Source organism: Denticeps clupeoides, chromosome 12 (assembly GCF_900700375.1).
Source record: "Denticeps clupeoides chromosome 12, fDenClu1.1, whole genome shotgun sequence".
NCBI lineage: Eukaryota > Metazoa > Chordata > Actinopteri > Clupeiformes > Denticipitidae > Denticeps > Denticeps clupeoides.
In genome coordinates, this window is record NC_041718.1 from 9,278,258 (window position 1) to 9,301,631 (window position 23,374).

The 23,374-nt window shown below is 41.9% G+C and overlaps 3 protein-coding genes and 1 long non-coding RNA gene across 11 annotated transcripts in view; 1 reads left to right on the top strand and 3 right to left on the bottom strand.

Annotated features, from left to right (window-relative positions):
* Positions 1 to 3,278: 3,278 nt before the first annotated feature.
* Positions 3,279 to 9,966, bottom strand: tmem51b (transmembrane protein 51b). Of its 4 annotated transcripts, XM_028998521.1 has the most exons (4): positions 9,847 to 9,966; positions 6,050 to 6,497; positions 4,822 to 4,865; positions 4,299 to 4,708 (listed from the first exon to the last, which is right to left on the bottom strand). In XM_028998521.1, exons 2-4 carry the CDS (start codon positions 6,421 to 6,423, stop codon positions 4,431 to 4,433), a joined length of 696 nt encoding a protein of 231 aa, XP_028854354.1. In that variant the 5' UTR covers positions 6,424 to 6,497; positions 9,847 to 9,966; the 3' UTR covers positions 4,299 to 4,430. The 4 variants fall into 4 exon arrangements, with proteins under 4 accessions (XP_028854350.1, XP_028854353.1, XP_028854352.1 ...); XM_028998517.1 differs by lacking the exon at positions 4,822 to 4,865 and having other exon boundaries at positions 3,279 to 4,708; XM_028998520.1 differs by lacking the exons at positions 4,822 to 4,865; positions 9,847 to 9,966 and adding an exon at positions 9,457 to 9,813 and having other exon boundaries at positions 3,279 to 4,708.
* Positions 9,414 to 13,564, top strand: LOC114800758 (uncharacterized). Its single transcript, XR_003751430.1, has 3 exons — positions 9,414 to 9,750; positions 12,968 to 13,215; positions 13,320 to 13,564. It is a non-coding gene; the product is annotated as an uncharacterized LOC114800758 (long non-coding RNA).
* A 592-nt stretch (positions 13,565 to 14,156) lies between these two features.
* On the bottom strand, positions 14,157 to 19,367 carry LOC114800588 (kazrin-like). The gene is made up of 7 exons (XM_028998146.1): positions 19,037 to 19,367; positions 17,869 to 17,987; positions 17,498 to 17,729; positions 17,064 to 17,165; positions 16,453 to 16,619; positions 16,060 to 16,168; positions 14,157 to 15,448 (listed from the first exon to the last, which is right to left on the bottom strand). Exons 1-7 carry the CDS (start codon positions 19,142 to 19,144, stop codon positions 15,290 to 15,292), a joined length of 996 nt encoding a protein of 331 aa, XP_028853979.1. The 5' UTR covers positions 19,145 to 19,367; the 3' UTR covers positions 14,157 to 15,289.
* Positions 19,099 to 23,374, bottom strand: part of kaznb (kazrin, periplakin interacting protein b) — a 107,407-nt gene continuing 103,131 nt past the window's right edge. For 2 of the 5 annotated variants that reach the window (XR_003751410.1, XM_028998144.1), the window contains exons 10-11: positions 23,178 to 23,301; positions 19,805 to 21,220 (exon numbers count right to left, since the gene is read on the bottom strand). Coding sequence is in view for 3 of the 5 variants with exons in the window: in XM_028998144.1 (XP_028853977.1) it covers positions 21,192 to 21,220; positions 23,178 to 23,301 (153 nt within the window). In the remaining 2 variants the exon portion in view is untranslated. Of the gene's footprint in view, positions 19,237 to 19,804; positions 21,221 to 21,594; positions 23,302 to 23,374 lie in introns of those variants that run through there. The other 3 variants (XR_003751409.1, XM_028998143.1, XM_028998145.1) reach the window with 3 other exon arrangements.

The window sequence follows — 23,374 nt, forward strand, 5'->3', positions numbered from 1 at the left end:
ACTGCTTCTTTCACAGTTTTTACACCAGTGGCCTCATTTAAATTTACCAAGGATGGTGATTTGCTCTGCTAACAATCGATAACCCGGTTATGCTAGTCAGTAATACATGTTGCTACCTTGCAAAAACGATAATTATCTTCCTTCTAGTTCTGAGTTGAATTCTTCCTCTGGTGGTTATGAAACATGTCTTGTTGTACCAGTTTAATAAAGCTGCAAAAACCTTCATAATTAATAAATGGACATAGCTTATCTGCGTTGAGTGACACGCCGCTACCAAAATACACTAATAGCTATTGCTCTCCAGACCTGGAGCACATGACTGTGAAATGTAGGGTGGTAGTAGCCTAGCGGATAACCCACTCGCCTATGAACCAGGAGACCCAGGTTCAAATCCCGCTTACTACCATTTTGTCCCTGAGCACCCTAAGTTGCTCCATGGGGACTGTCCCTGTAAATACTGATTGTAAGTCGCTCTGGATAAGGGCGTCTGATAAATGCTGTAAGTTAAATGTAGACCCAGCCTGCGGCATCCTGACGCAGTGTTCATCATCACAGGGGACCTTAACCGCATGCTCCCCAAAATTCCATCAACCATGTAAAGCTTGCTACCAGAGGAGCTAACACACTAGATAAAGGTCTACACGAACATCAAGCTAGGCTACAGAGCTAAGCAGCTCCCACCCCTGACCTGGCCCAGTCTGACCACATGTCACTGCTGTTGGTTTCTGCATACACCCCCCCTGATGCCTCTCTGCAGCTGCAGGGCTGCTTTAACAGGACCAACTGGGACATTTCTGAACATCGCGACCTGGAACTCCACATTGTTAGTGTCCTGTGCTACATCAAGACCTGCACGGACACTGTCACAGTGGAGAAATGTATACAGAAACCTTGGATGATAAGGGAGGTCCAGCAGCTTCTAAAGGAGAAAAATCCACCTTCAGGTTGCACAGGCCTGAAGAAAAGGCCGTATATATTATGGCACGTAACAACCTGAAGAGAGGCATCAGGAAGGCCAAGAGGGACTACAGGAGGAGGATCAAGAAGCACCTGGACAGCAACAACAGCAGGCAGGTCTGGCAGGGAGTCCAACACATCACCAACTACAGGACCAGTCATGGAGCTGCCTCATTTACAGCATTTATCAGACGCCCTTATCCAGAGCGACTTATAATCAGTATTTACAGGGACAGTCCCCCTGGAGCAACTTAGGGTTAAGTGTCTTGCTCAGGGACACAATGGTAGTAAGTGGGATTGGAACCTGGGTCTTCTGGTTCACAGGCGAGTGTTACCCACTAGGCTACTACCACCCTGCCTAAATGGCAGAGGAGTTGAACCACTTCTTTCGCCGCTTTGATGTGGAGCCACCAGAGGCAGCTGTTCGAAATGCAGCAGCAGCAGCAGCAGCAGCAGCAGCTCACATCAACTTCACCTCCACCCTGAAGAGTGGAGGGACAGGAGGTGAGACGCTCGCTCCAGCCTGTCAACCCCAGGAAGGCAGCAAGTCCCAACAGTGCTCCTGGACTGTGCAGAGCAACTGACCGGGGTCTTCATAAAGATCTTCAGCCTGTCACTGTCCCACCCTGCCTCAAATCCTCTACCATAGACCCTTTACAAAAAAATAAAAACATCCATAACTTGCCTGAATGTCTATCGGCCAGTAGCTGATGAAGAGTCATATCATGTCCTTCATCCCTCCCACCTTTGACATGCACCAATTTGCCTACAGGGCTAATAGGTCTACAGAGGATGGTGTAGTTGTTGCTCTCCATGCTACCCTGTCCCACCTGGAGCACCAGGGGAGCTACGCACGCCCCCTTTTTTCTAGACTTTAGCTCCGCCTTTCATGCCGTCCTTCCTCACAGATTGGGGTAATCTGTCAGATCTGGGACTCCCATATTCCATCTGTATCTGGATTAAGGACCTCCTGACAGGCCGCACGCAAAGGGTCAGGATGGGCCCTCACATCTCCTCATCCATCAGTGTCAGTACTGGCTCTCCTCTCTTCACACTGCACACAGACAACTGCACCCCAAACCACTGTGCATCAGTGTGGACTGTGTGGAGGTTTTCTAGCTGCACAACAGCGCAGAGGAAATCGCTGGCTGTTCTCGACCCTCTCTGGACGAACTGCGCAGCTCTCGCTGCCTCAAGAGCACAGAATAAAGGACGCCTCACATCCCGATCACGACCTGTTCCAACTGCCGCCATCACGGCACTTAATGTCATTTAATCGATTTTTCCAACTCAAATTTCTTTAATTAATTGATTTTAACCCTAATTTAATGGGGTCAAAATGTTGAGAGTTTTAAAAAACTGGCCTGAAATTGCTTTGCCTTATGTATGGCATAAACATACATTTTCTATAAAACTGACACCCTGCTACTTATGCTTGGTGGAAAAGTGATGTTGCACGAGTGTTACAGCTTATTTTGTGGTATGGACGGTGACACAGCAAAATACACAGTCTGCCTGTTAAACATATGAAATGTCACACCATTTATTTCAGTTCAGAGGTGAATAAAATCTGGAGTTGACAATTGATGAGTTGACTGTAAAAGTTAAATGGTTTCAAAAATGCAAATCCATGTGATGACATGATCAGTGGTAGTTTAGCGACCATGTTTCAAATATGTTGGATGGTATTAGCATCCAATTTACCAGCCGTGATAAACAGTTCGGCTGTCTGCAACATGCCAACAAGAATGACTTAAAAACAACAAATTAAAACCTCATATTGGTCAAATAACAGGCAGAGTGCCAAATTTGCAGAAATAATTTGTGTGCTGGTACCTTCATAAATGATTGTTGATATATATATATATATATATATATATATATATAAAATACATGAATCCATGAGAGTACAGAGCGTGAACTGCATGAAAACACTTGAAAATAGAACTGTACATGAAGCGGATCTATTTAATTAATTGAAGGCCCTCTGGATAGGTTTTGTGTACTGAGATTTAATTTCAAATTTCTGGACATTCTGTTCCCTGGTCATCGTGCAGGTCACAGGGAACTCTGAGCCATTTTTCATGACATGGAGTGCTTAAGAAAAAGCCATAAAATGATATTGCCAAAGATATTTTTAATACCAGCCTCCAGCAAGCACCAACAAAATACTGATGTGTCTATAACCAAGAGACAGGTTGGTTTCGTCTTCATATTAACAGTCAGTCTAATATCAGTTAGTACAAAGACTTTATTAGATAGACAAGCTCATCTTGCTGAATATGTAGACTGTGTAATTTTCCGCCACCTAGATCAGACCGAGCAGCCACTAGAGGGTACTGTATATTCATTTATTACAGTTAAATATGTAAAAACTAGGTGGTTAAACAATCCTTGGGCAAAAAAAAATGCCCACACATATTCAGAATACTTTATTACTCTTATTTTTCCAGGACATCTTGTTAATATAAATACATTATCAATATATACACAAGCCATTTTAATTATTCTTTTTTTTAAATGACAAGCTTGAAGTAGTGAACACACTAGATTAATATACAGTAACAGAATAATCAATTGAAATGATCAAAGCTTTTGTAGTTTACACATTCCTTTTCAAAGATCAAGGCAAACATATAATTGTGTAATACGATGTGATGACTGAAAGCACTTCTGCACAAAATACAGTAAAAGCTAAGGAAATGATACAGGTTGAAAAAACATATAGATATAACAAGGCTTAATGATAATTACTTCTGACTACTTAACAAAACATGGAGATGACATCTGGAACAGCACAACAACATCTAGAAAGTGGACAGTTTAGGAGCAAATTGTACTATTGCTAATTGTACAAACTATTAATCATAAGAAGTGAGAAATTGTTGTTATAAAAGTATTAAGGTTTTAGTGTTTCCATTCAAACAAACATTCTAAATCTCTTTCACATTATTTGCCTCACTCTAAAGCAGCAGATTGTGTGCTAAATTACCTAAAAGGTAATTTAAGAAAGATAATTATTTAAATCAACTTAAGAAGAAAATTATGAAATCTTTCCAGGTCCTGCATATGTAGACAGCAGTAATCACAAATAAAAATAATAATTTTCTAACATCAATTTAGGAATAAATACCCCACACTTACATGGATTGTCATAATTTTAGGCCACTGCATCAGCCAGCAAAACTGGTTAACATTGGTTCTTAAAAGCATTACTCCCATTGGACAAATTTCCAGACAACCCTGTTTGTGTAAATAAATTATGCACCCCATAACAAACACAACACCCCAACTATAAAACATCTTAAAAACAAACACTGTGCCTGCACTCCACTCTCAGAATTCAGGTGGCTTGTCTTCATACTGTGGAGGAGGAGTAAGGGGTTCAATGGTCACCCGCCCTTGGCTGGGACTTTGGATTTTGAGCCGGAAGTCTTTTTGATGGAGCTTGTCAGAAACAATTCGTCGCACCCTCAGTGGCCGGAAGATGCGACTGGCACGGCTGCTGCTACGACGGGGCGGGGCAGTGATGGCTGAAGCAGGCTGGGGTTTGGGGCCTGTGTCCGGGGACGTGGGGCCCTCGCTGGAAGCTGGTGCTTCACCTTCATTCTCAACTGCAGTAATGAGGTCCTCATAAGATGGCAGATGGGTCGTGCTTTGCCGCAGGTTGCTCTGCCGGACCGGGTACTGCCCACTACCCACCGCCTCCTCGTAGCTGGGCACATCGTAATTGGGAGCTGGTTCTTCAGTTCTGTACACAATCAAAACACATGACCAGACATGGCCAGTCAGCTGACTTCACGTGTATCAGAAGATTGAGATAACAGTGCAATATGCACAAAACACAAACTAAAAAGTGATTACCATGACAATAATGCAAATAGTTCAGATACTCAGATCCAACGGTCCTGTGCAAGGAGAAGTGTGAAAGAGAGGTGAAGAAAGTCAGACAGGTGAGAAGTGTTGGCTTGGAAGTGATGGTCACTGTGAAACACAGCACAGCACACAGTGCACACATCGAAATGTGTCCTCTGCTTTGCTGCTTCACAGCAAATTTACAGCACGGCCTAAAATGCAGCAGCACTCAAAAAAGCTGCGACTCTTCATGCTGAGCCACAGACTCGCCGACAAGGAATCAAGCTGTGGGCGGTCCCTGCCGCCCGTGTTAATCTGGTCACCCTGCACGCACAGAGACGCGGTGCCGTGCGATATAAAGTGGTCTGGTGATTTACACTCATTTCGGACAGCTGCACCTGAACTTCCCTTTTCAGTGGGTTGGAAGGATTTTGCTGTTAACCTGTTCAGAGAATTTCCGATCGTATTCTTGTATCCAGGGTTAGTCCAGACGCCAGGGCTGTCGGTGTTGAAATGTGACCGACGGAGACAACTTGAGACGAGCGAGCAGCGAAACTTGCATTTAAATTGAGCAGAAACACAGTTACAGCAGATTTTTTAGATATTTGGACTGAAATCAGTGTGTTTTGTGTGTGTGTCAGTGTGAGAGTTTGTGAGTGTGTGCGTTTGCGAGTGTGTGCATCTGCAGTGCAGTGTAGAGAACAAGTTCTGACATTCAAACAAATCCTGTTAAATTTTCTGATTTGTATTGTTCTTTATTTTTTTATAAATGATTTATCGTTCTGGCAGCTCAGGTGGCACTTTATTTAAAAAAAAAAAAAAAAAAGTATATTTGGCAGATGTAACGCATACATCTGTATGTATGTTTTTGTGTTAGTCCATTTTTATTTTATTTTATTATTATTATTATTATAACAGCTCAAGGAGCAACATGTTTGTGCACTTTCTAAAAATTTTGGTTCTGTTTTTGAATAAAGGGTCGGAAATGAATGCTTTTCTTGTTTTTTGTTTATCCGATTCTACGATTAATAAAAACAATAATCGTTAGATTAATCGATTATTAAAATAATCGTTAGTTGCAGCCCTAATGAAAACCACAACAACTAAATAAAAGTAAACCATGCATTATTCTTATCCATGCTTAAACCCAATTCTCTTGCACATTTTGCATGAGGATTATGTTGAGTGAAAACTGGTGCATGAACACACATGTAATAAAACTGATAGCAAGACTCACTGCTGCTGTGGGATGTGGTCCATTAACTGGTTTCCAACAGCAGTCTGGTTCTCGCCACGCTGGAACCTCCTCTTGTGTCTTATACCCAAACATATGGAGAGCAGCAGCATAGCGACGCCAGAGCCCACCAGCACGAAGGCCACAGAGGAGGTCGTCCCCTTTGTTGTTCCAGCAGTATCCACCACTGTAGCATATGTGGAGTTGGTGCCAAGCGGCACTACGGTCCACACGATCATGACGATCCCCAGGCCAATCATGCCTACTCCCAGGGCACAGAGGGCATAGTGTGACACAGAGCTGCCAGCCCTTCTGCCAGTTGACCTGGAAGGTGACTGCTGGCTACCAGCGCACAGATGGCGCCCTCTAGAGCACATAGCCGCACCCGGACTGCCAGAGACCCCAACACTTATGCAAAGAGGTGAGAGCAGACCCGCCCAGAACAACTAACCTGTGACAAATCACAAATATATATATTAAAATCCCACATACATGAACACACAGACATTATTCAAATTTGACAACAAAAAATAAATGTTTTTTGAACTAGTGGTTGTCCCAAACTCAAAAACATTTCACATACATATGAAAAAAAGTTCTGTTGATTCATATTTTATATTATATATAAGAAAATTGTGACATTGTGGGTTTTATAATGTCCTAACATTGGCCATTCAAAGCATGACAAAAAAGAACCAGATGAACTGTCAGAGGTCACAGTAATATTTTACTTTATTGGATGATGAAAAGTCACTGCTCAGAACAGAACCGGTTCTTGTGGCTACATGACATGCCTGAATGCTAAATGGTGCAGAAGGGCTTATGAGGGTGTAGCCTCTATATACAGTACAAGCCAAATGTTCGGACACACCTTCTCAAGTACATAACTCCACATGTGTTCATTCATAGTTCTGATGCCTTCAGTGAGAATCTACCAATGTAAATGGTCAGGAAAATAAAGAAAACACATTGAATGAGAAGGTGTGTCCAAACTTTTGGTCTGTACTGTACTTTTACACCTGAACTCAGAGAATCTACTGAGAACACCATGCTAAGGTGAAGTGAAAGAGATTGGTTTATCCTTGTGGTACAATGAAATGTGTCCTCTATTTAACAATCACCCTGAGTGAGCAGTGGGCAGCCATGACAGGCACCCAGGGAGCAGTGTGTGGGGACGGTGCTTTGCTCAGTGGCACCTTGGTGGATCGGGATTCGACCTGCAACCTACTGATACGGGGCCACTTCCTTAACCGATAGACCACCACTGATGGTATCCTGACTGAAAAGCAACTCACATTCAAAGTACAATTCAATCTTGTCATTATGATGTCTGTTGCTGCATTACGAAACAGGACATTAATGCTGAAAAAAAGTTTTTTTTAAAAACATACTTTTGTCTGTGACTTAAGTTTCCATGTAAACATATTTTTAGGAGCCACAAATAAATGTGTTGAACTCAGCAGTACAGTACAGCAGTAATACTGCACATCCTTCTAGTCACAATGACTGATATGTGTTTGCCAGATATGACGTATTGGTGGCCATGCGGCTAAAGAATCAGACCGGCAATTGAAATCCCCTTGAGCAAGGTACCATCCCCACACACCAATTAGGGGATTGGTTATGCAGAGGCATTTGTGTGCAGTGCTGTGGTATTTCAAATATGAAAATTAGCCACTTTCACTTTAACATGCGCAAAGTCTACTAGTCCTGTGATGTCTTTATAAAAGTCCACAAAACAGCAGTAGTGGGAGCTGCAATCTCAGATGTTGCAAAACTCTGAGCTGGTCCAACTTCTAGGGTTGTTAAAAAAACAAAATGATTCTCAAATAGAAATCAATACTAAAATTTAGTATGATAATTATCTATAATTAAATGCTAGTTTCGCATCTGCTGGTTCATGGAAATCACTCCGCTTGGCTACCAAACACTTTCATCGAGTGTTTGCACTTTAAACATAATTCTGCAGCACCAAGCTTGCTAGAAAATGTTAAAAGAAAGAGCAATGTCTGGAAGTATTTCGTATATCAACCGGATAAACAGGGGAAATAAAATGTGTGGACAAACCCATTTGCAAGAAGTGCTTCACAGTAGTCACCATCAAAGCAAGCTTCTCTCTCAGCATTTCCTCATTATCTAATTGCACAACGTGCATATATTTTTCACTTCTGCGGCATGAGAAGCGAGGACTGCTATTTTTTTTAGTTTTGGGTAAAAAAAAAATTTTCATTCGTTTTTTTAAATCTATATATTTATTTCAGTATGTCCCTAAAATCCTTGAAATGCATTTCGGCCAGTTGGTCCAAGCAGACTTATTTTCGCACATGTGCAAAAGGACAGCTGATCTGGTAGTGACAGGCAGCAACTCAATATGGAAGATGATAAAACAGTACATTTTCACTCTCAATGGGGCAAAAAAAAACCCCAAGATGAAACACAAAGCACATGCACAGTGTGCAGGAACTTTCTTTTCACCAATACATTAGTCGGGGGTGCTGCTAACGCGTCACCCTGCTAGCGACAAGCCACTCTCACGTAGTGTCGGGGTTTCAGTAAGTCTACCTCAGACAAACTGACTGACTATTTATGAGTGTTTGCAAAACTAAATGCAATTAATATATGAATGTATTAAATATGAATGAAATTTAATCGTGATACATTAACCCTGTGATTAATCAGATTTACCATTCCTAGTATCAGAATAGTTCGAATATTATGACATGCTACAACATACCATGAAACCCGCGCTGCTCTGCCTTAAAGCTACTGTCTTCTCAGTAGAACTTCTCTGTATTACAGTTTATGAAATGATTACAGCGAATGATTAAATTTCAAATGAATGCAGCAGTGTTCACAGTTGTATTCACTCACTCACACAGTCATCTGCAGTGAAGATATGGACTTTGCCGAATGCAAAATGGGGAAATTGGACAGGAGGCCAGGAAGTGTTGTGAAAGCAAACAAAGACACCGAGGTCTTCCACAACGGGTCTTAACTTTTGTTTAATGTTAATCTCAAGACACAGACACGCACAGGAGCTGCTGCTCTGTGCCAGAAGACCCAGGTTCAAACCCCACTTACTACCATTGTGTCCCTGAGCTAGACACTTAACCCCGAGTGTCTCCAGCGGGGGACTGTCCCTCTAACTACTGATTGTAAGTCGCTCTGGATAAGGGCGTCAGATAAATGATGTAAATGTAAAAATGCTCTGCCCGATCGCACATCGTAGGTACCTGCACGGCATCGGAAACGGGAAGAGAACTGATTGGGGGGTCTGGTGAGCTGCTATTTAGGTAGAATTTTAAACAGAACTAAATCACAACTTCACAAGACTTTACATGAATGTGTGTGTGTGTGGTTTGTAATTAGGCGAATATCGGCATCGGTGCTTTTAAGGCACACCCCTTTACCTTAAGCGGCGTAGAATTAGAAGTCTCTCTTACAAAGTGTGCAGGCATTTTACTTATACTGGTTTACGTATTTCGGGATCGTTCCTGGCGGGAATAAGGACAACGACACGCGCTACTGACTGTCATTACGTCGCACGTAGCGTTATGAAGGCACCGACGCGCCATCACGGAGGGGAAATTCGCCCTCCGGTCGCGGGTCCCTGACCAACTCCGCCATGTTCGGTGCCGTTTAGGCGGGTTTGGCTGGGCGGACCCGTGAAGCGCACCTGCTCCGGAGGAAACTCCAGGCACCAGGTAACCTTCACCACCTGAGCCGCGTGTGATTTGCGGCCACGGAAACATAACTTGCCGGTTTAATCTCCGCGGAAAACCAGAGAGAAGGGAACTTACGTGAGTGTCCGGGATCCGCCCGTCCGGTAATTACGCGGGTTAAAGGCACCTGGGAGGCAGGTGTGTCTGTAAACGCCCGTATAAAACCTACACGTGATAACACAATGAAATGTTCTCGATCTGAACCTGGAGCGGATCGCTGAAAGGATGGGGTGAAAGTTAAAAGTTAAAAGTTTTTTTTTTTTTTTAATACTCAAATCTCAAACCGGGCTTCCCCACATGGCCTACCTTTGGAGTTGCTCCCCCCCCAGGTCCTAGTGCTCGTGGGATAGAAGGGCTCGTCTGGGTTGTAAACCTTGATCCATAACCTCTACGCACCAAGACTTCTGTTTTTAACGAAGATCAGCCTGTAATTGAAAAAGTTTGGTGTGGGGTTGTTCTACAGGCCAAAAGTTTGGAAACACCTTCTCATTCAAGGTGTTTTCTTTATTTTCATGACCATTTACATTGGTAGATTCTCACTGAAGGCATCAAAACTATGAATGAACACATGTGGAGTTATGTACTTAACAAAAAGTGGAGACCTGGTCTCCACAGTCACCGGACCTGAACCCAATCCAGATGGTTTGGGGTGAGCTGGACTGCAGAGTGAAGGCAAAGGGGCCAACAAGTGCTAAACACCTCTGGGAACTCCTTCAAGACTGTTGGAAAACCATCTCAGGTGACGACCTCTTGAAGCTCATTGAGAGAATGCCAAGAGTGTGCAAAGCAGTAATCAGAGCAAAGGGCGGCTATTTAGAAGAAACTAGAATATAAAACATGTTTTCAGTTATTTCAGTTTTTTCGTTAAGTACATAACTCCATATGTGTTCATTCATAGTTTTGATGCCTTCAGTGAGAATCTACCAACGTAAATGGTCATGAACATAAAGAAAACACATTGAATGAGAAGGTGTGTCCAAACTTTTGGCCTGTACTGTATGGATACATGTGTATATAAAACGCAACTGGCATGCTTTGCGACCGCTAGGGGAATGGAGTGTGCATGTGTAATGCCCAGTGTACAGGACTGGGCAATAAGAGTGACCGCCAGGGCACCAAACAGGCGAGGATTGTCCCTCCCTGCTTTGCATGTGTGGAATTTGCATAGTCTCCCTGCGTTGGTAGTAGGGTGATAGTAGCCTAGCAGGTAACACACTCGCCTCTGAACCAGAAGACCCAGGTTCAAATCCCACTTACTACCATTGTGTCCCTGTGCAAGACACTTAACCCTAAGTTACCCCAGGTTCTCCTGTTCCCGCCCCAAGGCATGTACAATAGGTGCGCTGGAGACTCTATGTTGTTCATAGCGGTGAGTGAATGTCTGAGCTCATCCAGAGCCACTCCACTGCTATGTTCCTTCCCTGTAGCTGCCTGCATTGTATTTATAGATCAGGAAGTGAGAGTGAAATGATTGTTATTATGACACTGCACAGCACTCGGTGCACACAACGAAATGTGTCCTCTGCATTTAACCCATCACCCTTGGTGAGCAGTCCGCAGCCATGAAAGATGGGTAGCAGTGTGTGGGCGGCTCAGCGGCGGTTCGATAGACATTTTAATGTCATTTGACTGAAAATCTCTTAAATTAATCACCCAACTTTGACTTACATATAAGATCACTGGTTTTATAATGTCTCATATTGATTACTGCAATTCCCTCCTTACCCATTCACCCCTATCTCACCCTACCACTCCTATACTTTCCCAACTTCATTGGTTACTGGTCCGTTTGTGAATTAAATGTGAGAATCTGCATTTTACCTACTAGGCTACTAACACCCTAAACTACTCACCAGTGGTGGATGAAGTACACAAACTAGGAACATGAGGAAAAAGTACTTAACCAGGGTAAAATTTTACTCCAGTTGAAGTCCTCCGTTTAAATATCTACTTGAGTAAAAGTACAAAGGAATTTGCCTTCAAATGTACTTAAGTATCAAAAGTAAACGTACAGTGATTTATTGTGGCTCTAATTTCTAATTTTAATTTACTAGTTAAATCAATTCATTTAGATATATTTACATACTTTTTTTGTGGAATGCCATTAATTACTCTGCCACTGATAAGTATTAAAATGATCATATATTCATATTTATCAGATGCCCTTTTTGCCTTTTGTAATTAATAATTACAAAAAAAAATCCATTAGTGTAGTCCCTACTCCATTAGTGTAGTCCCAGATGTTCCACTTTCTACACATATTTAGTAAATAGTATCTTATTTACAAAGTTAAGAAATACATAAATACATAAACAAATTAGGTAAAATCTAACTAACAATAACCCTATGAAACTAATAGAAAATAACCCTACTTAGTAACATTTACTAATAACTAATCTGTTTAATTTAGCCCCCACCTGTTTAGGGAGTTTTAGATTTACCCCCAAACATATTTTCAAATGCAGCTGATGAGGTCTACATTTGAATCAACAAAATAATTAAACACACAATAAGCTACAATTTAGGCAGACAAATGCATATTTCAGCTACAGCCATATAATTAGTGGGACAGATGGGGCACTCCAAATTATCACAACAATCCCTGCACTTTCCTCATTGTATTAGCACACAGTCACCAACCCATCAGCCGAACCAGCAATAACCCAAACGGTGGGCACATTCAAATTAACCCATGCAACAACAAAAAAATCGCGCCCCACATCATGCATGAGCTCATTGTGGTTCAGAACACATTCAATTTGTGTAAATTTTATTCAGTTGTTTTTTTTATGTAACTGCTGTTACAATACACAAATGGGTTCATTCACTAACATAATTAGGTATTTTTTACTAAACTTAAATTAAAAATATTTACCAACCTCCAGAATTGTTTTTTACAGTGTGGGTTTATGACAGGCGTTATATAAATTAGACATGACACATAATAATAATAACAACAAGTTGCTCTGAATGAGGGTATATGCAAAAGTCTGTAAATTAAAGAACTGAAAAATATTTTGCTTTGTAAAGAATGGCATGACTTTTGATTGCCTGTAAAGTGTTAAATGACATGGTGTAAGACTAATACATAGTTCATAGTTTACATTTATATTTCATTTTTATATATACACTATCAATATAACAATTTCAGTACTTCATGGGAAATACTAAATATTATTGTTGTGCCCTGATCTACCAGAGGAACTGGCATGTAGCGACACGACGAAGACTCTGGATGATCTAGTACAGCTTGTTACAAGATTTAGACTGAGTCGCCACCACTGTGGTCAGCACCACAGAGCCTGTGGACCTGAGCAACTCCAGTCTCCAATCTGGGGGTGCCTGGTATGGGCCTGCGCTGTGGGGAGGAAGGGCATGTGTGAGACCAGTGCCTGGTGGGACCCCGGCAGGGAAAAGCACTGAACCAGAGAAGGGACATCACCAGAGGTAAGCCTACCCTTCATGAAGCCACAATTTTCTATGTGTGCACATATGGAAGCTGGCTTTGGTGTTCAATCCCTCTCTTTCAATCCTGATGGACTCCTGGATAGTTGGGGACTTTATCTCCTGGAGGACCGCCCACAGACTCCGGGTGAAGATGTGCTGGCTACAGGATGCAGGATCGGGGTGCCACCAGTGCAGAGCTTGCTCAGGAATGGCAGCAGGCAGATGTGAGTGTATCTGCATGTACAGTGAGGTGAAGATTTTTGGAGGATGGCCTGGTGTCAAGAAGGGCCGCAAAGAAGCCACTTCTCTCTGAGAAAAACATCAAGGACAGGGATTGGACTGCTGAGGACTGGGCTAAAGTAATTTTCTCTGATCAAGCCTCTTTCCAATTGTTTGGGGCATCTGGAAAAATGATTGTCTGGAGAGGAAAAGCTGAGGGCTACCATCAGTCCTGTCTCATGTCAACAGTAAAGCATCCTGAGACCATTCATGTGTGGGGAAGCTTCTCATCAAAGGGAGTGGGCTCACTCTCAATTTTGCCACAGCCATGAATAAAGAATGGTACCAAAATCCTCTGACAGCAACTTCTCCCAACCATCCTAGAACAGTTTGGCGAAGAACAATTTATTAATGCAATTGAGAATTTGTGGTCAATCCTCAAGAAGTGGATGAACAAACCAAACCACACATATTCTGATAAACTCCAAGCACTGGTTATGAAGGAATGGGTTGCCATCAGTCAGGATTTGGCCCAGAAGGTGTTTGACAGCATGACAGGGTGAATTGCAAGTTCTTATTTTTTTGCTTTCACTCCCTTTATTGAGTTAATAGATAAGTGGTGCTTTGACAGGCATGTATTGATGCAGATTTTACTTATAAAAATACCTGGCCATTCAAGTTTTTTTTTACCACTTGCATTGAAACAACCTCAGCAACACACATTTAAAATGAAGAAATTGTTTTTAATGAATGTTACATTCAAATGGGGAAGTAATAGAAAGAAAATATGATTTCCCTTTACAGATTGTGGTGCAAATTAGGCAATCTTGACAGACCTTTGAAATATGCACCCAGTCCCACTTGCATCCAATACTCTACTATGTACAAATATAATATGTATTAGACAACTGTTTATCTGCTAAGATCATAACCATGCATAACAGTTGAAAGCCATATTACAGTTTAGAAGATGAGATTTGTCACATATAGTGCAAACAGTCAGTTGGCATTTCGTGACCCGTATAATTTTTTAAACTGTAGGTTTTATGATTGGTTCATTCTACAGTTCATGGCACAGTTCACTTCTGTTGGATATCCAGGTTGAGATTTGGGCAAAGTGTTCATGGAGTCGTTTACCAAAGCATTTGCAGTCTCACAAGCATTCCATCTTAACACACATATTTCATTTTTTGACCTTGTCGCAACCTGAGGCAACTCACGCAACAGAATGTCCCCCAAGAGCATGAACTGGACTGAGCCAACAGGGTTTGTCTAGAGGCTTAATACTTAGTGGACATCTGAAATTGATTTCAGCCAAGAAATAATGAGTCACAGAGATGAGGTGAACTGCAGCGAGCTTCAGAAAACAATACAAACACCAGAATCAGTACGTCATTTCAAAATCGCATCGGCATATTCCTGCCCCAGGTGACAGTCAACATCTGGAAACCCGGTTCTCTTTTTAATTTTTTTTTCATGATTGCTTTTAAAAAGATGAATAAAAATGTTGACAAAGACCAACACAACAGTACATATCACAATATTATTTGTTATATTGTTCAATACATTTAATTAAAAATTTAATTGAAGATCTCCCTGACAAGTGTCCAGTTGTTATTGTATAGCAATGGATTATTATACTGCATTGAATTAAAGATTAGTGTGGAGGAGGATGAAGCATGCTGATGCCCCATGACCACATGGTTTGACATGACCACAGTAAAGATTACATTATTTAGAATTTGAATGTGTTGCAGAAATTATCAAGACATCAAGTTCCTTGTGATATTATTCTAGAAAAACAAAAAAGGGTTTCCAGTGTGTTCCATCCAGATGTGGTTCAAGGCTTCAGGCCTCAGACATTAGTGATTTCAATGCCTGAGTAACTGTGCATGGGGCTGCCTTTGGTTCGAGGCAAAGCCTTCAGTCTCTCCTCTCTGGGCAAGGATCCACAGCTGCCATGGAAACTCAAGTCACGCCCACCAGGAAACTTGGGGTTGAACCTCATGGGACTCTGAGATGTGAAGGAATGGTAAATTAGACACCATGACATTAGAGACGTTAGACAGCACTGAGGTTCAGTCATATAACAGCTGATCATTTTCATTAATGATCAGTAACATTAGGGCCTGATCACAAGTTTGAATCTGGCCTCTATATCTGTGTGTGTATGGAGATTGCATGCTTCTCTAAGCTGGCAGTCCACGTGAGTGTGAATGCTGTGCGCTCACTGTGCTGTGCTAGGGTCCCATACTGGGTGAGACCTCGCCCTGCGCCCAATCTCCTGGGATGGGCCCCAGAAGCCATGACCCAGATCTGGATATGGGTTATGGAGCTTGAGTGAGTGAGTGAATTTGCTCAAAATCAATAGCCATAAATGTGTACATGGATGCGTATAGAGCATAAGAATACTGAATATGAATATCAAATGAATTGTAAAATTTACCCTTCCCTACAAAATATGTGCCACGTATAACAATATGCTACATATATAACCATTCAGTATTAACTTACATGTTAATTTGTTAATTAGTCATCAAGTTTTTTGATAAGGATAAGGAAACCTGTGTGAATTTTTTTATCTCATGTCAGGTGGACAGAACGGGCTGAACTTGCGCCGCTTACCTTGCCCGGGCCTTGTCTGAGGGCAGCTCTGTCTTCGGCGTAGCGGCAGGGCGAGGAGGGGGAATACGTGTGGACCACTTGCTTCTCGTTCTCCTGCTTTTGACTAGCCCTGCGGAACGGCCACATCAGTCAGTCTCACGCCCAGCTGTCAATGCTCAGCCCATTTGAGCGCGGCAATAAATGAACGACTGCTGCTAGACTGGCAGGATTATTACCGGATAGCAGCATATTGATTTTCATCCTGACACCAATTTCACCCCGAATCATGCCATGGCTATGCATGTGCTTGTCAACACATTTGCCAGCAAATCTATATTCTTTCTACAGTATTGACATGTTTATTATTTCTTTCCCGCATTATGACTTGCAGGGGTCGCACAGTGAAGTTCTTGCCTGGCAGGAAGGATGAGAGACCGCAGCTCTTCATTCAGGTGCCTGTGGATCATGTGCTTGCTGCTGGGGATGTCCAGGGCTGCAGCCATGGCATCTGCATTGAAGGAGAGGTCCAGGACCATCAAAGCACCATGGATACCACTGTTCTGCAGTGCATCCGCAAATTCCTGCCGAGAAGAAAAAACACATAAAAGGTTGAATTGATGACTGATGGAGGCTGGAGATGTGCACAAGGGTGTGACCACTTGATTTGCCTCATTGTGGCAAGGATGGTGCAAAGTCCTTTTCAGCTGATAGAAGGCCAAGGGCAGAGAAGAAAAGGGACTAAAGCCTGAATGTGATGAGCCTGTCGAATTCAAACACATCTTTTTGCTCAGAATGGCACCGTGTTTTGTAGAGAAAATGTGTTTTAGAGACTGACTCATCCACGCAGAGCTGTTGACAGGATGAATGTCAACTTTCACTCTTCTCTTCTCAGAATCTGCCAGCTTTAGACAGCTGAGAGCAACAACAGACCACAGTACTTTTAACGTGGGCCGAGATGCACCCTGCATAACATCCTTCAGTTTCAAACAGAAAACAAAGCCTTCCCCTCACACTTTCATTCTCACCTTCAGGTCTATTTCTCTGACCCACTGCATCACGCGGTGGTTGGTCCACACCAGAGGGTCAACACTCTGCTGCTCACACTGAGCTCGCCGAGCCTGGAGAACCTGAGAGATGATAAATCTGAAAGCATATGGACTCACATCCAACTAATCAACCTCAGTTCCTGCACTGACTGGACCTTGTTGAAAGAACCCAGAGTTATAGTTCATATTTCTAATTCTTACTTACGTAAAGTAAGAACCATTTAAAAACATCCTACAAACCAATCTATCTAGATTGGTTCAGTGTTGTGCCAGTCCAGTTCATACTTCTCAAAAAGATCATTTCATTTTCTAGTTCATTTCATATTTATCAAATGCTCAAGCAAACTGGCACATCCATTCTGCACTGAAACCCTGCACTACACTGCACATATTAAAGCTTGTGGTGCCGTTACCTCTTTGTCAAACTTGACCATCTGTAGCAGCTGGATGGCCAGGAGAAGGCTGGTTTGGTGGAACTTGTTGGTGATGTTGAGGAGCTTCTCCAGGTCTCTGCGTGTGAGGGAGTTGAGAACGCGACCGTCCACCAACTGGCTTTGGAAGATTTGGGAATACTGTGACAGCCCAACCTCACTCAGCCAGGATTTGGCCACCCAGTGGTGATCCATATCTGCTGCCATGGACAGACTGCAGTAAAGAGGTCCTTTGAACTATTAAATGCTTTTAAGTTGAATAAACTTACTACTCTGATGACTAGCTTTATTTGATTCATATACAGACTAAGGAGAGTAGGAGTGTAAGTATGTGTGCCTGGCCTGCTGCTCACCCCTGCCCTGTTTCTGCTTCCTTGTAGTCCTCAATTGCAAGACAAATCTTCCTGCGGTGCACAGGATTGGTGATGCCCAAGACCAACTCAAGCTCTTCATCTGTCAATCCCAGTAGCACCTGCAAAGAGCCACATCTTCATCATCATCACCAGACATACAGTACAGGGTTAGAACAATGAAAAACTCTGGACCCTAGTCTGCAGCCTTGTCATATCATTTGGGGGGATCCTTGTGCTGCAAACACTTGCACAAAACCACTTTGCACAAAATCACTTTGCACAAAATGACTCTGCGCTTTCTAGGTCCTTACTGCTCTTTCTTTTATGGCTCGTTCTTCTTTCTTTAAACGTTGTAAAAACTGTAACTCATTTGCACACCTTCACCCTACCAGTTACACATATTTTATGTTAAAGACGTAAAAGTGTAATACTTGGTTATGTTTGCAATATTTGTTTATTGGTTCATTGTTTACTTGCAACATTTGCAATACTGTGGTCTGTAGCAGTTGCAGAAAGCATTTCACTGCACATCATACCGTGTATGACTGTGTATGTGACAAATAAAATTTGAATTTGATGGAGTAATTATTGTGCTATTTCACGTTTGTACTGTTCACGCATTGCTACAATGCTATTCTTGTTGGAATGTTTTTATTTTTTTTTTTATTACTTAAAATAAAACTCACCTGAAGCCCCCAACCTCTCTACACAAAACCGTGTGCTAAAAATGTTTGAATTAAATGTTATAATGCTTACATATTTAAAAAATGTGTTTAATATAACAATTTCTTTCATTGTATTGATTTAATGACAGCTAAAAATGTTATGAGGCTGCAATAACCCTTGTCCAAATCATTAAATATAATGAGTTCCTTTTGAAGAATAAAGACCTGTCCTTGTCCATGTGTCATTTACTGTTGTTCTGTATTTTTATTATAATTGGGAACTATGAATATTTACCTCGGTTGTGAATGTCCTATCAAATTTCAGTAACGCACTAATGTAAATAGAATGAAAAAATCTTAACATGAAAAATAGCAAGAAGATGCTATATCAGGCTGGCTTATAATCTTTGAGGGGACACTTCTCGACCAACAAACCATCCTGGGCCAGATATGTTTATATGGCATCTGCTGAGAAAACAAGGTTAAGGGAAATATTGTCTCACCTTCCCACTCTTGACATTCTCAGCACAGGCTCGGGCGTACATTGGCATGGCCATGACCACTTCCAGCCAGGCCTGCACAGTGCCAGCCTTCCACAGAGAAATGGGCATGGAGCGGCTGAGCTCTGCATGCTGCAGCCGGTCCAGCTGCTCCTCGCCGTCCGACAGACTGTGGGGAGTCTGACTGGACTGACTGTCTGAGTCTGGAGAGATGGAGAGGGGTTTGGGGAGACAAGGAGGAAAGAGGATAGGCAGGAAAACAGAAGAGGAGGAACAAATAGGAGGTGCAGCAGGACAAGGACAGGTTGGGGTTTCAGGGAACAGGGTGGCAGAGGGATCAAAGGGATTCAGAAGCAAAAAAAAAAAAAAAACAACTCATCTGTGAAAGAGACATTTGAACTTTTCAGGTTGCATGCTGATTTTTTTTATAATAGTAATAACATTATTATTATAAGGGCTTTCAATATTAACATGTTAATCACTGCAACCCATTTATAAATATTCAAAATGTAAAAATATATACTAAATTTCATTTCCATTTCATTTGTCAAATGGATCTGGAGGACCAGATCATCTCCCTGTTTTGCCAGTCTGAGCCCCTTTTTCTACCATTGAAAGATTTAGATAGCTCTATAACTTTACATTTCCGCTATAGCCAGCTTCAGTCTTAAGAATTAATTACAAATGATTCACTTTAAAATATTAGTTTAAAAGTGATTGGGACTGCAGACAAATATGTAATATTTGCTTTTCAAAAAAGCAAGTACAGAGTGGTCTAGAAAGGTTTCTAGAATAATACTTATTCCCCCACAGCATTTAAATTGTGCACAATCACATTCGGCAAAGACAATCTAGTCCCGTTTTAATGGATGTATCCTGTAACCCTTTACTTTACTGTTACCTCTCCCAGCCGCCTCATCTTTCATCCTGACTCGCGTCTGCCCAGCTGCCACGCAACACACACACATCGAGTCAAATTACACACTATTCATCAACCCAATTTCCCTACTTCCTCCGATAACACGTCCCCCACAGAGGGAATCTCGTCTTTCTCGCTTAACCTGAGAGGATATAAATCCCGTTCCAGGCCGTGTTAATCTGTGTCATGCACTAACCGTGAAGAGGGGAGTAAGGAGGTGAGAAATGGCCATTAGTAGTCAGATATTGGTTTTATTGTCTTTGGGCCTTATTTCTCCTGAGGCCCTCCTTTTACAAGCATACTAACCAGCTTTATTTTCCCAAGATCTACGGCCCGAGTAGTTTATGTTCAGAATTGATCAGTTTGAAAGTACAGATTTTTGGGATGTGGACCATTAGCCCTGTTGTAAGCAATACTTCAACCGGTACGACTCCTGTCAGAATGATTCCAAACACCTTTTGGCCAGAAACATTATTATTATTATTATTATTATTATCCTGTGCTGACTATGAGTCAAAGAGAGATAAATACAACAAGTGCCTTCATCAATCTAATTGAACCTTTGCGACCCAGTATGAGTCCAGCTTCATCTCATTTTCAGAAGTCAGGCTTTAATTAGCTGTAGCAGAAGCGTAATGAAAGCCATTATCAGAAGACAACGGGGACAGGGCACGTATTTAAAACCAGTGGGTTTTAATGGATTTGGGGATTTTCTGCAGAGACCAAGGGTAGCGCAATGACCTTGTTGCACGTCAATGGCTTGTTGCAATGGCCATGTGCTCGTCAGCTGGCTTCAGAGAGAAGGAAAAATGATTCAAGGGAAGACAGACAAGACCACAAATCTGTTTTATCATCAGTAATGATAATAAAAAGAGCAACTGTACATAAAATGCACAGGAGCAGTATCTGGGAGTGACAGATGGAAGGTCAAAGTAATATAGTGGTATTTTCAAAGTGATACAAGGGTACAGGGTGAGGAAAACCTGTTCAGGGCAGCATCGAGAAGGTGCATTCCAGTGGGACTGGACTGAAGTACGACGTCCACATACATGCCAGGAAAACCATGCAGTCAGACCGTTTTAAAGGAAGTTCCCTTATTTGTAATGCTCTGCTGACATAACAGTAGCAATGTGGCCAGAAGAAGATTGTAGTCCCAGTCTGATGGCTACAGGTTTGCTGCAGTGATGTGGTTTGGTGCAGGTGAGGGTTTAATTCGCCCATCGGGGTCAGACATCGGTGTTAAAGACACAGCGAGGTGAGACAGATGGCTGGAGGTCAAACATAGACAGTAGGAGGAGAATTGTTACTTGGATGTGTGGGGGTTAGGGAGGACACCATTACATGGAAGCATTCACACAGGGCAAAGAAGAGAGACATGGATTTTTTTCATTTTTTGTTATTAATTTTATTTTAAAATTAGTTTAAAACTTCAGTCTTTTTAAATATCATATTTGCTTTCAGACTTTTTGACACCTCTTTTGCTCTGAGTTTCCTTCTACTTCTTTTAAATACATTTTAATAGATTTACTCTGACATGTTCTAAATTACAAACCATACAACATTGTAAAGAGCAAGTTCATTTCAAATTGAATCAGTGCCTTTTGCGCCAAAAATATAAAACAAACCCAAACCCATTCCCTCATCCCCCCAAAAAAGAAAAGAAGAGGGTGAGCACGGTAGCAAAATGAATGAGGCAAAGCACAAGCGAAGAGTTCCTATAAGAACTGTGAAAAGCTCTACCAAAACGGCATGGATAGTGTGCTTGTTACGTTGTCAATACAGACATTCATATTACTAACACAATCCAAAATTGCATTGCCGACAGTCTTTAATTAGAGATGAGCAGTATGGTATTTGGCAGGCAGCACACACTCTGTGTGGGTCCATTGTTCTCTGAGAGCTGCTTTTAATGAAGCTTTGGGACGCTTGCAGGGTTAAGGAGCCTTTTTCAAATAGTTTGCTGTCTTTAACTTGTGCCCCCAGGAAAGAAAGTGTAGTGCCAGACATATTTTCAATGGAAAATATTAAAATCAAATCATGTTTAAGCTAATTTTATCTCCACGTGTCTGCTAAAATAGGTCTTTTTAAGGCAAAAAATGAACTGAGTAGCTACATTGCATTTTTATATAGTAGGTGGACTATAGTAGGTTGTGTTATTCAATGGCAGAACAGAAAAGCACACAGACAGAGTGACGGGGTGTACAGCACTCATAGCTGGACATGCTACAGCCCATGCAGACAGGATGGATGTTCACAGCCGCCCTCTTTTATTCGGCCCTCCTTTCTGCCATGCAGTAGGTGACAAACACTCTTCCAGTCACAAACATGTGCAAAAGGAATAGCACTTCAAGGTAGGGATCTAAAATCAGTACTAGGTTAACGTGGCCATTTGCAGCTACAAGCCATGAGATAACATCAAGAGAAAACCCATGGATCCATTAGCCCGCACCCCTGCACAAAGAGATGCTCTACTGTTAATGTATAAAGACTGTTAAACACAGAACTACAGGTTAAACAGATGTCAGGGTCAAATGGTTAATGGCCATTTCAAGAAGATTGTCTCATTCTTTAATAACAGAGCGAAACATAGTGAGGGTGGGCTAGTTAGTGAGGTGCTGCTGCTGTGTGGTACACCTTTCAGTGCTGGGGCCTAAAGTGCAGAGCCTATAGCCAACAAACGTTTTATCACGAAATGCAAGTGATAGGCCAAATGATGTCGCAAACAGAAAGATAATCCAAAAGAACCTTCTTAAGAAAAAAAAAAAAAGCATGGTAAGGCCAACTGTAACAATTAACATTTTTTCTTTTTTTAAAAGCAATGTGGACAAAAACACTTGCAATCACAAGGTGAACAAAAACACTCCTATTTACAAATGCACAGAAGTATTTTTCAAGTTTCCAGTTATAAAAAAAAAGCAACATATATTAAGACAAATAAAGCATTATAGCACAGCATGAACTTACCAACATGGAATTATTCAATGTATATATTTATATGCATGTAAACATATCTACATATGCATACATATATAAATATATAATTTCATTTACATATGTACATATAGTCTTCACTTTTTGTATGTACAGTTTTAAGAGGCAGCAGTTCTCTTTCTCTTTCACTCTCTCTCTCTCTCTCTCTCTCTCTCTCTCTCACTCACTCACACACACATCAGATCCATCACCAGTCAGCATCCTCCTCTATGTAGTAATCAGTGGTGGCAGTACCGTCGAAAAGGCCGGGGTCCAGAGACTTGCGCTGCTTGCCACGGGCGAAGACCCGAGACAGGGATCCCAGGGTCATCTTCTCCTTCTTCTTCTTACGCTTCTGGTCCTCTAGATCCTCCATGGACTGAGTGAACCAGGAGAGAAGGGGGAACGCGCGAGGGACAGAGAGAAACAGAGGGGGGCATGGGGGACAGACA

Excerpts from the sequence above, each read along its gene's own strand:
- LOC114800588 (XM_028998146.1), bottom strand. The coding sequence starts at position 19,144 with ATGCCCATTTCTCTGTGGAAGGCTGGCACTGTGCAGGCCTGGCTGGAA. Across the intron at positions 17,166-17,497 it reads TGGTCAAGTTTGACAAAGAG|GTTCTCCAGGCTCGGCGAGC; the intron begins GTAACGGCACCA and ends ATCATCTCTCAG. Across the intron at positions 16,169-16,452 it reads TCTCTCATCCTTCCTGCCAG|GGCTAGTCAAAAGCAGGAGA; the intron begins GCAAGAACTTCA and ends GCCGTTCCGCAG.
- tmem51b (XM_028998517.1), bottom strand. The coding sequence starts at position 6,423 with ATGTGCTCTAGAGGGCGCCATCTGTGCGCTGGTAGCCAGCAGTCACCT. Across the intron at positions 4,709-6,049 it reads GACCACATCCCACAGCAGCA|AACTGAAGAACCAGCTCCCA; the intron begins GTGAGTCTTGCT and ends GATTGTGTACAG.